This window comes from Paralichthys olivaceus, chromosome 5 (assembly GCF_024713975.1).
Source record: "Paralichthys olivaceus isolate ysfri-2021 chromosome 5, ASM2471397v2, whole genome shotgun sequence".
NCBI classification, from domain to species: Eukaryota; Metazoa; Chordata; class Actinopteri; order Pleuronectiformes; family Paralichthyidae; genus Paralichthys; species Paralichthys olivaceus.
In genome coordinates this window covers 28,123,182-28,134,232 of record NC_091097.1, presented here as the reverse complement: position 1 = coordinate 28,134,232, position 11,051 = coordinate 28,123,182, and the positions used below count along the sequence as shown (strand labels likewise).

The following is an 11,051-nucleotide window of genomic DNA, read 5'->3' as shown; positions in this document are numbered from 1 at the left end:
TTCGTTTAGTTTATAACAATTCTCATTCTGCTACATCTTTCAGTTGCTCATATTTCTAAGCTACATCAAAATATAATGAGTGCAGTCATTCATATCTGTTCATACCTCCCCATAACTGCTGCTAAATCATGACTGCATATGTTTCTATTTCACCTTTTGCACCTTATAATGTTTTAGGATCATGTTTATGGGCACCTTATAATGTTTTATTTGATTTGATTTTTTTGATTTTTTTTTTTTTTTGATTTTTTTTTTTTTTTTTTTTTTTTTTTGATTTTTTTTTTCCCCTTCCCACACGGAGGACCAGGGGCTCCACACAGACTACCAGGGGCACATGCTGGGGGAGGAGAGGCAAATCATCAAGTCAAAGTCCCACACGGAGTACCAGGGGCACGTGCTGGGAGAGGAGAGGAGAGGAGAGGAGAGGAGAGGAGAGGAGAGGAGAGCAGAGGAGAGCAGAGGAGAGCAGAGGAGAGGAGAGCAGAGGAGAGGAGAGGCAAATCATCAAGTCAAAGTCCCTTACTCAAAAAACTTCCCCGAACGTACAGATCTATTCTTTTTTTTATTGGCGAGAGTTCAGAAAGGAGACCGTGGGAGCGAGTTATTTCGCATTTTTTCCTGCTTTTCTGACTTTTTTCCCCCCCCAAAAATGAACATGGGAGTCAATGGAGAAATGAGACCGGAAAACTTTTCTCGGTCAATCGACTCAGCCTAAACCACCGCACCGAGAGATGTCAGAGTGACTGACATGTGTGCGTCGGAAACAAACTCTAGTTTCACCAGATGTAACAAAAAAAAAAAAAAAAAAGAGAAAAAAAAAAAAAAAAAAATCATGTCTGTCGGACTCCGTTTGTGGCTAGGAGAAGTGTTTCAGCACAAAATGAAGTGGCCGAAAGATGCCCGTTGATGCCCTCTCGCTCTTTTGGCCGTTAGACCTTGAGTCCCATTCGTCGGTTTTGGCCGCGTTTTTCTGTGAGTTTGGAGAGAATGATTGGACGGAATTCTTAGAAAAGTCATAGCAACACCATTCGACGTATTTTCGCATGTATTTTTAGAGGTCTGCTGGGGGACGAGAGGGAAATCATCGAGTCAAAGTCCCACACGGAGTACCAGGGGCACATGCTGGGAGAGGAGAGGAGAGGGAAATCATCGAGTCAAAGTCTCACACGGAGTACCAGGGGCTCCACTCGGAGTACCAGGGGCTCCACACGGAGGACCAGGGGCACATGCTGGGAGAGGAGAGGCAAATCATCAAGTCAAAGTCCCACACGGAGGACCAGGGGCACATGCTGGGGGAGGAGAGGGAAATCATCAAGTCAAAGTCTCACACGGAGTACCAGGGGCACATGCTGGGAGAGGAGAGGCAAATCATCAAGTCAAAGTCCCACACGGAGGACCAGGGGCACATGCTGGGGGAGGAGAGGGAAATCATCAAGTCAAAGTCTCACACGGAGTACCAGGGGCACATGCTGGGAGAGGAGAGGCAAATCATCAAGTCAAAGTCTCACACGGAGTACCAGGGGCTCCACTCGGAGTACCAGGGGCTCCACTCGGAGTACCAGGGGCTCCACTAGGAGTACCAGGGGCACATGCTGGGGGAGGAGAGGGAAATCATCAAGTCAAAGTGCCACACGGAGTACCCGGGGCACATGCTGGGAGAGGAGAGAGAAATCATCAAGTCAAAGTCTCACACGGAGTACCAGGGGCTCCACTCGGAGTACCAGGGGCTCCACACGGAGTACCAGGGGCACATGCTGGGAGAGGAGAGGCAAATCATCAAGTCAAAGTCCCACACGGAGGACCAGGGGCACATGCTGGGAGAGGAGAGGAGAGGATTGGAGCATCCCGCCATTTGCGGGATGCTTCCCGCCATTTGCTGTATACTAACTGTTGCCTGGTCTCATCCTGTTCTCCATTTCCCTTCCAGCTCCTCCTGTTCTGGCTCCGGTCCCTGCCCTTTGCCAACTCACCGAGTACTCACCTGCTAACCTGGAACTCAGCCTCAAACCCTCCGCCTGGGACATTCTTCTGGTCCTGCCACCCTTAACCCCATCACTCCAGCCTCAGTCTTAAGTTCAATAAATAACTTTCCCAACTCCTGCCTCCTTGTCTGTGTCTGCACCTGAGTTCACCATCCAGCCGTTACTCTTAACACTCTGAAGACTTGGATTCGCTGCCCTCGATATGTGAGACTTTGGGATTTCATGACCTTTTGCAGGATGCTCTCCAGCGCGAAGTCTCTGCATTTTACATAGAATAACATCGATATCTGTGCTTTTCTGTTCCTAACAACTTAATAACAACACGGGGACACTAGTAAATGCCAGGAATGTGTCAAGAAAAATGTTCCTCCTCGTCAGGGAATCGAACCCCGGTCTACGCGCCCGGGCCGCGTATACTAAACCTTAACTCTCTTAACTTTTCCCATCCATCCTCTACGGTAGTGCTTAACACTACGGATGTAATATATTTCTGGCCACCGAGTGTAATTTGGGGGCGCTATTTCCCTGTTTTTGTTAGCGGAACCGGAAACCCTGCTCCTTAACTTTTCTCATTCATTCTCTATGGTAGTTTCTTAACGCTACGGATTTAATATCTTTTTGACCACTTGTGTAGCAGGTGTAATTTTGGGGCGCTGTTTCCCCGTTTTCACACCTCTAAATTCAATGGGGAGCATCTGCGGCCACAGTAAAGTACAGTAAAAGATAAAGTTTTTATCTTCAAGTTCGACCAACACAACTCAATGGTAAGTCAAGCCACTTTCTTCAAGTTGTCATTCCATGTTTCTCAGTGGTATCAGCCTTTTGTAGAAGTTTTTTTAAGTTGTTTTCTCAGTTGTAGTAGAAGAAGTAGTTTCTTTCTTTTTTTGCTAAGGTGTCTTAGTACAGTGATGTTACATACTGTATGTGGGTTTTTACATCCTGACCTCTTACAGTCTTGTACATATCTGGAGGCGTTTTTAGTCTCTCACTGACACTTATGTTGTGTGTCTCTGTGTTTTACTGAGGCTGTTAATTGTTTATATCATCATTATGTGAATTATTTTTAAAGACCTTGCATGAATGATTTAGGTGGAAATATTTCTGTTTCTTTTGGCAGTGATGGAATATAAGTTAGCTTCCTGACAGCCTGGTGGATGGAGCTGTTGGTGAGTCTGGTGGTGCGGCAACGGAGGCTCCTATACCTTCTCCCAGAGGGAAGGAGGCTGAACAGGTTGTGTGCGGGGTGGCTTGCATCACTCACAATTGTGTTCGCTTTGCCGGTCAGGCGGGTGGTGTATATGTCTTGTAGGGAGGGGAGTGGGGCACCAATGATCCTTCCAGCTGTGTTTACTATGAGCTGCAGGGCTTTCTTGTTGTAGTCAGTGCAGCTCCCGCCCCACACAGTGATGCAACTGGAAAGGATGGGCTTTCTTCGCCAGTGATACGGTGTTGGTGGTCCAGGAGAGGTCCTCACTGATGTGCACCCCCAGGAATTTGGTGCTGCTCACTCTCTCCACAGCAGCAAGGAACAGGGCATGGTCAACGAGATGACCTAGAGCCGGTTCCAAGCTTCCAAATTGTTTGAGGCTGAACAGAATAGATGGGCAGTGCAAAAAAATGAATGACAGTTGTATTAATATAAAATCCAGAACACATTTGACATTGTGTTTTATTTCAATTTCATTCCAAACTGAGCAATTGATAACTGTTATGTTTAGGATTACACTGCCATTTATATATCTTTAGTTTGTGTTTTATTTGTGTTATTATTTTTGTGAGCATCTTAGCCTTGCTTCAGAACTGTATTAACAATTTAATGAATTAAACAAGTGTACCATAGAATGGAAATGAGCCCAACAAACAGATATAATAGAATTAAATACCATTTTAATTGTATGAAGTTCAAAACATTTGATCAAATCAACCAAACATAAACTATATTTGCTTCTAGTGGGAATCAAACCCACTCACCTGTCTTACAAGGCTTCTGCAGCGCGTTCAGCAGCACCGGAGAGACGGGACACAGAGTGCTGCAATCTGATTGGCTATCAGTCCTCTACGGCTATACACGATTGGCCTCCGCGTGACAGGCGGAGATACTGTCCACTATACTAACGAGGATTGGTGCAACCCCATAATCAACTACATGGAGAGTACGGTGGCGCTGTTCTGTTAAAGATAAGTCATTGGTTGTGTTGTCTTTGTACAGTGATCTGGAATTTGAAAAGTAATTTCCTCTGAGGCCTAAGATTGACAAGTTTGTGTTCCCTGTATTTACAAAGACTGATCTGTAAGATATCTGGGATTCCTACCACATCTTTCAAATTTCCTGAATCCATCCAGCGGTTTTTGCATAATCCTGCAAAATAACAGGCAAACAAATGAGCCTCATCAATGAACAACAACATGAGCCACATCTCAGTGAGAGATCTTTAGAACACTCCTCCAGAGAAACCTTGTGTGGAGCCAGGCCTGGAGGAGCTGAGACGGCTGAGCAGAGACCTCATGGCCATCCGTCTGCAGGTGGACAAACATTTCCAGAGCAGCAACACGTCAGAGGAATGGCAAATGATGTGGAAGGTCATCGACAGCCTGCTGTTTGGCCTGTACATCGTCTTCATCTCTGTCAGCTTCATCACCATCGTGTCCATCTGGATCTGGATCTGGAGTAACTTGTATGCGGTGTGATTCACATCAGGACAACAAGAAGAGAGTTTTTATCACTGTGGGTGTACCAGGAGCTCACACACTGGATTCTGAGACTAGGTACTGGCTGATTTACTGTGTCTGAGTGATAGAACAGGATTTTCTGTATTTTTATAAACTTTTTAGGAAGTTTGGACTAAAACTTTGAAGAAGAAAATGGAAAAGGTTTTTCAGTCCACCTCAGTGACTGTGTCCATTCTGTGTTTCACTTTGATTCTTATTATATGATTAACTCATTGATTTATTCAGTAAACAGAAACATGTAAATCTATGGAGCCCCTCAGGGGACACGGGGGAAAAAAAATGATGGGTGAAAAAAAAAAAAAAAAGGACGGACTTTTGCGAGATCCTGAGAAAGTTTTGCGAGATCTCGCAAAACTTTCTCGTATTTAGGATAATGTACATCCGGGTCACGAAACAACGAACGGTAACGAAAACAAACAGACACAAACATGGAGTGGGAGAAGTTCATTGAATTTTATTTTGAAATGGGCCTAAAATACAGCGAGATAAAAACGGTGCTCAGCAGTAGACACGGCTTTGAAATCAGCGAGAGACACCTCAAAAGATTCCTGAGCGAGAGAGGACTTTCTCGACGGAAAGACTATTCGGATCTTGCAGTCTTAGTGGATTTTATTCGAAACCAACTGCAACACTCCGGGCTGTTACATGGGTATTGCTGGATGTATACCAAGTGCAGAGAATGTGGACTACGGGTGAGGAAAGAGGATGTGAGGCTGGCACTAAAGGAACTGGATCCGAGGGGGGTGGCATTGAGAAAAGCAGGACGCCTAAGAAGAAGGAGGTGCTTCTCAAAAGGGCCGAACTTCATCTGGCGCATGGACTCATATGATAAACTGAAGCCATATGGCTTCTGCATCAATGGAAGCATTGATGGTTTCTCTAGAAAATTAATCTGGCTTAATGTGTACACGACAAACAGTGACCCGAAGCTGATCGGAGGCTATTACACTGAAGCAGTGCAACATTTTGGGGGCTGCCCCAGAATTGTTAGGGGCGATCTTGGCACTGAAAATGGCTGTGTGAGAGACTTCCAGAGGTTCCTCATCCCCATTCCTCCAGACGGCACTGCTGACAGTTACTTGGAGGGAGCAAGCACCGCCAACCAAAGAATAGAATATTGGTGGAATTTTCTTCGCAGCCAGTGTGTGGAGTTCTGGTTCTCCTTGTTTGCAGACCTCAGAGATAATGGCTTCTTTGACGGTGGGTTTCTGGACAAGGCCATCCTTCAGTTTTGTTGCATGGGACTCATCCAGGTGAGTTTATGCATAACAGTGTTTTCATATGTGAGGGGGTGGGTATGTGAGTGAAATGGGAGGGGTATAAACAGGAATGAGGAAGAGAGAAGGAGACAGAAAGGAGGTCAGGGGAGGGAGAGGAGAGGAAAGAAAAAAGAGGAGGAAGAGGAGGGTGGATGTCATAATTGAGTGCTATATTTAAGTGTGTATGTATGTACAGTTCTTCCTAATTGTATTTGTATTTTCCTTTTTATTCTTTTTAACAGGATGAGTTGGATGATACTGCACAGGTTTGGAATGCACACACCATCAGACCATCAAAAAACACCAATGTCCCCAGCGGTCGGCCCAATGTGATGTATGCATTACCTCAACTCTATGGGACCCGAGACTTCCTTTCCTCCGTTGAAGATGAACATGTTCAACTGTGCAAAGATGAATGTGTATTTCGCCAATACCATGTGATCCAGATGTATATGAACTGTGCCATATTTTTATGGCCGAGTCTCATCTGACTCTACCAACAGATCCATATCAGGCTGTGAGCTTGTATTTGCACCTAAGAGAAGCCATCACTGCATCTCTGTAACTCAGTTATATTTCATAGTATCCTGTAGGGGCCAGTGAGTTTAGCTGTGAAGTAGAACAATTTGATATCTGATCAGCTGATGAGTTTCCCTCCTCACCTTCACGTTATCGTTATGCAGTGAATTTATGTTTGAGTCTGATTGACTTATGTGGGTTTGTATCAAGCCCTGACCAGACTGGTTTTATGTTTATATTTTCATGTTTAAATATTAATGTCTATTTAAAATATAAAACAAAACATTAAAAACATGACAAAATAGATCAATAAAGACAAGTGGACATCCATTACCAGCCTGTGGAAAAGTCATGATGACTCTCAGGTTGTCAAGGAGTTGGAGTTTTCTGACTGAACTCCTGTTGACCCCATGAACTCTTGATGTAATCTATGTTTCATCACACAAAAATCACAAGATGTCTATTACTTCTACAACCAAGTAGTACAAACATTAAGTGACATGTAACTGACAAACTGACATTGAACAAGCACTATAATGTCGAAGTGAGTAGAAAACAGCACAAACGCTTGATATTTTTGTGAAAATATTTTATTTATTGTTCTGTATTCTTTTTTGAAATCCTGGCCTGCAACCCTGAATAAATTTGAATTATGCCCAATCTGTGCAGTTTGTCAATTCAGACCAATTGAGAACTTTAAAGTATCACTATAGGTCACTGGTGGTAAAATGCACACACATTCTATAAAAATACCTGAGATGGCATGAAGTTATTATGTGGTGACACTGTGACAGTAAATTAAAGTGATATAATTGAAATATTACATAATCATACTGAAGGCCACATTTCACACAAGCAAAATCAACTTGCAGATTAGGTAAACATGAAAACTCAGCATTATAATTAATATAATAATGCTGTTTTGGCAGTGTAACATTAAACACTTAAACAATTCTTCCAGAGATGGACAACCCTAATACATTCTTTAAAACAAGTCTAGCCTTTAAAGTGGGTTAGGCTCAAAATTACAGCTTTTTCATTTACAAATTCCATCTTTAAAGTCGAATTCATTATACCATGTCCATGAATAATTCAATTCAATTCAATTCAATTTTATTTATATAGCGCCAATTCATAATTTACATTATCTCAAGGCACTTTACATTTAAAGGTCAAGACCTTAAAACAATAGTAACATAGAGAAACCCAACAGTTCCCACAATGAGCAAGCACAGGCGACTGTGGAGAGGAAAAACTCCCTCATTAACAGGGAGAAACCTCTGGCAGAACCAGGCTCAATGTGGGCGGTCATCTGCCTCGACCGGTTGGGGTGAGGAAAGAAAAGTAAGGGGGGAGGAAAGGAGAGATGGGTGGAGAGCGGGGGAGAGAAGAGAGAGATGAGGTGGAGAGAGAGAGACTGGTAACAATTTGGCACCATCAAAATCAAGGCTAACCATAACAATAACAATGTATAGATCTACAACATGACTAGATATATTAATAAATTGCTAAGTTCTTGTAATAAATGAAGACAATGGTGATGGTGGTCGTTGTGGTCCTGTAGTCCCGGTGCCGGAGTTATCTGAAACGAGATAGAGAGAAGAGCCAGAGGGACTATGGGAGGACAAAGTGACACTTTGACATGATGACATGTTAAAACTAATAAATAAATAAATAAATAAATAAATAAATAAAGAGGTGTGGGGGGGCAGAGAGACAGAGAGACAGAGGGAAGTGAAGAAGTGCTCAGTGCATGATGGGAGTTCCCCCAGCAGTCTAAACCTATAGCAGCACAACTAAGGGATGGTTCAGGACTCACCTGATCCAGCCCTAACTATAGGCTTTGTCAAAGAGGAAGGTTTTTAGTTTTACTTTAAATGCTGGGACAGTGTCTGCCTCCCGAACCCAGAGTGGGAGCTGGTTCCACAGGAGAGGAGCCTGATAGCTAAATGTTCTACCTCCTGCTCTACTCTTACAGACTCTTGGAACCACTAGAGAGCCTGTGTTTTGGGAACGAAGTGATCTACTTGGATAATAAGGTGTTATCAGCTCTTTGAGATATGAAGGGGCTTGATTGTTAAGAGCTTTATATGTGAGGAGCAGGATCTTGAATTCTATTCTAAATTTTACCGGGAGCCAATGTAAGGAAGCTAAGACAGGAGTGATATGATCTCTCCTTCTAGTTCCTGTCAGCACTTGTGCTGCAGCATTTTGGACCAACTGGAGACTTTTAACAGTCTTCATGGAGCATCCTGCTAATAGAGAGTTGCAGTAATCTAATCTAGAGGTTACAAACGCGTGGACTAGTTTTTCAGCATCCTGCTTAGACAGGATGTTTCTAATTTTGTTAATATTGCGCAGATGGAAGAAAGCCGTCCTAGACACTAGGTAAATATGGGGGTCAAATGACATGTCTTGGTCGAACAACACTCCAAGGTTCCTCATAGTGGAGCTGGAAGCCAAACTGACACCATCCAAAGTGACTATCTGGTCAGACAGTGTTTCTCTGAGATTTTTAGGGCCAATTACAACAACCTCAGTTTTGTCTGAGTTCAAAAGTAGAACATTTTGGGTCATCCAGGCCTTGATATCTTTGAGACATTCCTGAAGTTGAACTAGGCGATTAGATTCATCATGCTTCATGGAAATATACAATTGGGTGTCGTCTGCATAGCAGTGGAATTGTATGTGGTGCTGTCTGATAATGTTGCCTAAGGGGAGCATATATAGGGTGAAGAGTATTGGTCCAAGGACAGAACCTTGTGGAACTCCATGATTAACTTGCATGTGCATGGAGGAGTCATTGTTAACATTTACAAATTGGAATCTATCTGATAAATATGATTTAAACCAGTGTAGTGCTGTTCCTTTAATTCCTATATGTTGTTCTAATCTCTGTAGCAGAATCTTATGATCTATTGTGTCGAAGGCTGCACTAAGGTCCAACAAGACGAGGACAGAGACAAGTCCATCATCTGATGCCATAAGAAGGTCATTAGTGACTTTCAATAGTGCTGTTTCTGTGCTGTGATGGGTTCTAAATCCTGACTGAAATTTTTCCAATAAACCGTTACTATCTAAGTAACCACACAGCTGGTTAGCAACGGCTTTTTCTAGGATTTTGGAAATGAAGGGCAGGTTGGATATGGGTCTATAGTTAGCTAAAACCTCTGGATCAAGCGTAGGCTTTTTAAGCAGAGGTTTAATAACGGCTACCTTAAAAGCCTGTGGTACGTAGCCGGTTAGCAAAGACATATTAATCTGATCTTAAATGGAACTGTCAATTAGGGGGAGGACTTCTTTAAAAAGTCTAGTTGGAACAGAGTCCAGCTGACAAGTAGTTGGTTTAGATGATGAAACTAACGAGGTCAGTTCAGGAAGATCAATAGAGTAAAATTTGTTTAGACATAAATCTGGTGCTATGGTTTCAGGACCAGACAATGAATCCGTGTTATTCACTGGGAGGAGGTGGTGGATTTTATCCCTGATGGTTGTAATTTTATTAGTGAAGAAGCTCATGAAGTCATTGCTTCTCAGATCTAGAGGAATAGATGGGTCAGTAGAGGTGTGACTTTCTGTCAGCCTGGCTACAGTGCTGAAGAGGAACCTGGGGTTGTTCCTGTTTTCTTCTATTAGTAATGAATAATACGAGGTTTGGGCATTTCTAAGTGCTTTTTTGTAATTTATAAGGCTATTCTTCCAGGCTAGGTGGAAGTCTTGGCGATTGGTGGAGCGCCACTTCCTTTCTAGCTTCCGCGATGTCTGTTTTAGAACGCGCGTTTGGGAATTATACCACGGAGCTAATCTCCTCTGACTTACTTTCTTCTTTTTTAATGGGGCGACAGCTTCAAGTGCTGTTTTTAGTGAGGCTGCAGTACTATTAACAAAGTTATCAACTAGTGTGGGAGTAAGGTTTTGATAATCTTCTTGTATTGTACTGACACATGGCTGAGAGGGAAGTGAGGAGGGGAGCAGTTCTTTAAATTTGTGAACAGTTTTGTCGGATAAACATCGACTGTAATAGACTTTCCGTCCAGAATTGACGTAATTAACAATTCTGAATTCAAATGTAAGTAAAAAATGGTCAGACAGAAGTGGGTTCTGTTGGAATAGTTATATTTTCTATGTCAATGCCATATGTCAGGACAAGATCAAGAGTGTGATTCAGGCAGTGGGTCGGTTGATTCACATGTTGAGTGAAACCAATCGAGTCTATTATTGATTTAAATGCTGAACTAAGGCTGTCATTGGCAACATCTACATGAATATTGAAATCACCGGCTATAATGATTTGATCTGTTTTAAGGACTAGTTCTGATAAAAATTCAGAGAATTCAAATAGGAATTCAGAGTAAGGGGCGGGTGGACGATATATGATGACTATATTAATTGGTTTATGTGACGTCAGGCTTGGGTGGACGAGGCTGGTTCTAAGATTTTCGAAAGAGTTATAACTCTCTTTTGGTCGGGGGTTGATGGATAGATCAGATTTAAAGTTTCGGTTAAGCATAATAAATCTATTTGATGATCAGTAATGAGATCATTTATAAGTAAAGATTTT

The 11,051-nt window shown here is 42.7% G+C and overlaps 1 protein-coding gene across 1 annotated transcript in view; it reads right to left on the bottom strand.

The window, feature by feature from the left end:
• Positions 1–7,586: 7,586 nt before the first annotated feature.
• The window catches only part of LOC109642464 (G2/M phase-specific E3 ubiquitin-protein ligase), a 333,983-nt gene continuing 330,518 nt past the window's right edge, over positions 7,587–11,051 (bottom strand). The window contains exon 6 of the mRNA XM_069524570.1: positions 7,587–8,072. Coding sequence (XP_069380671.1) covers positions 7,999–8,072 — 74 coding nt within the window. The 3' untranslated portion in view covers positions 7,587–7,998. The remainder of the gene's footprint in view (positions 8,073–11,051) is intronic.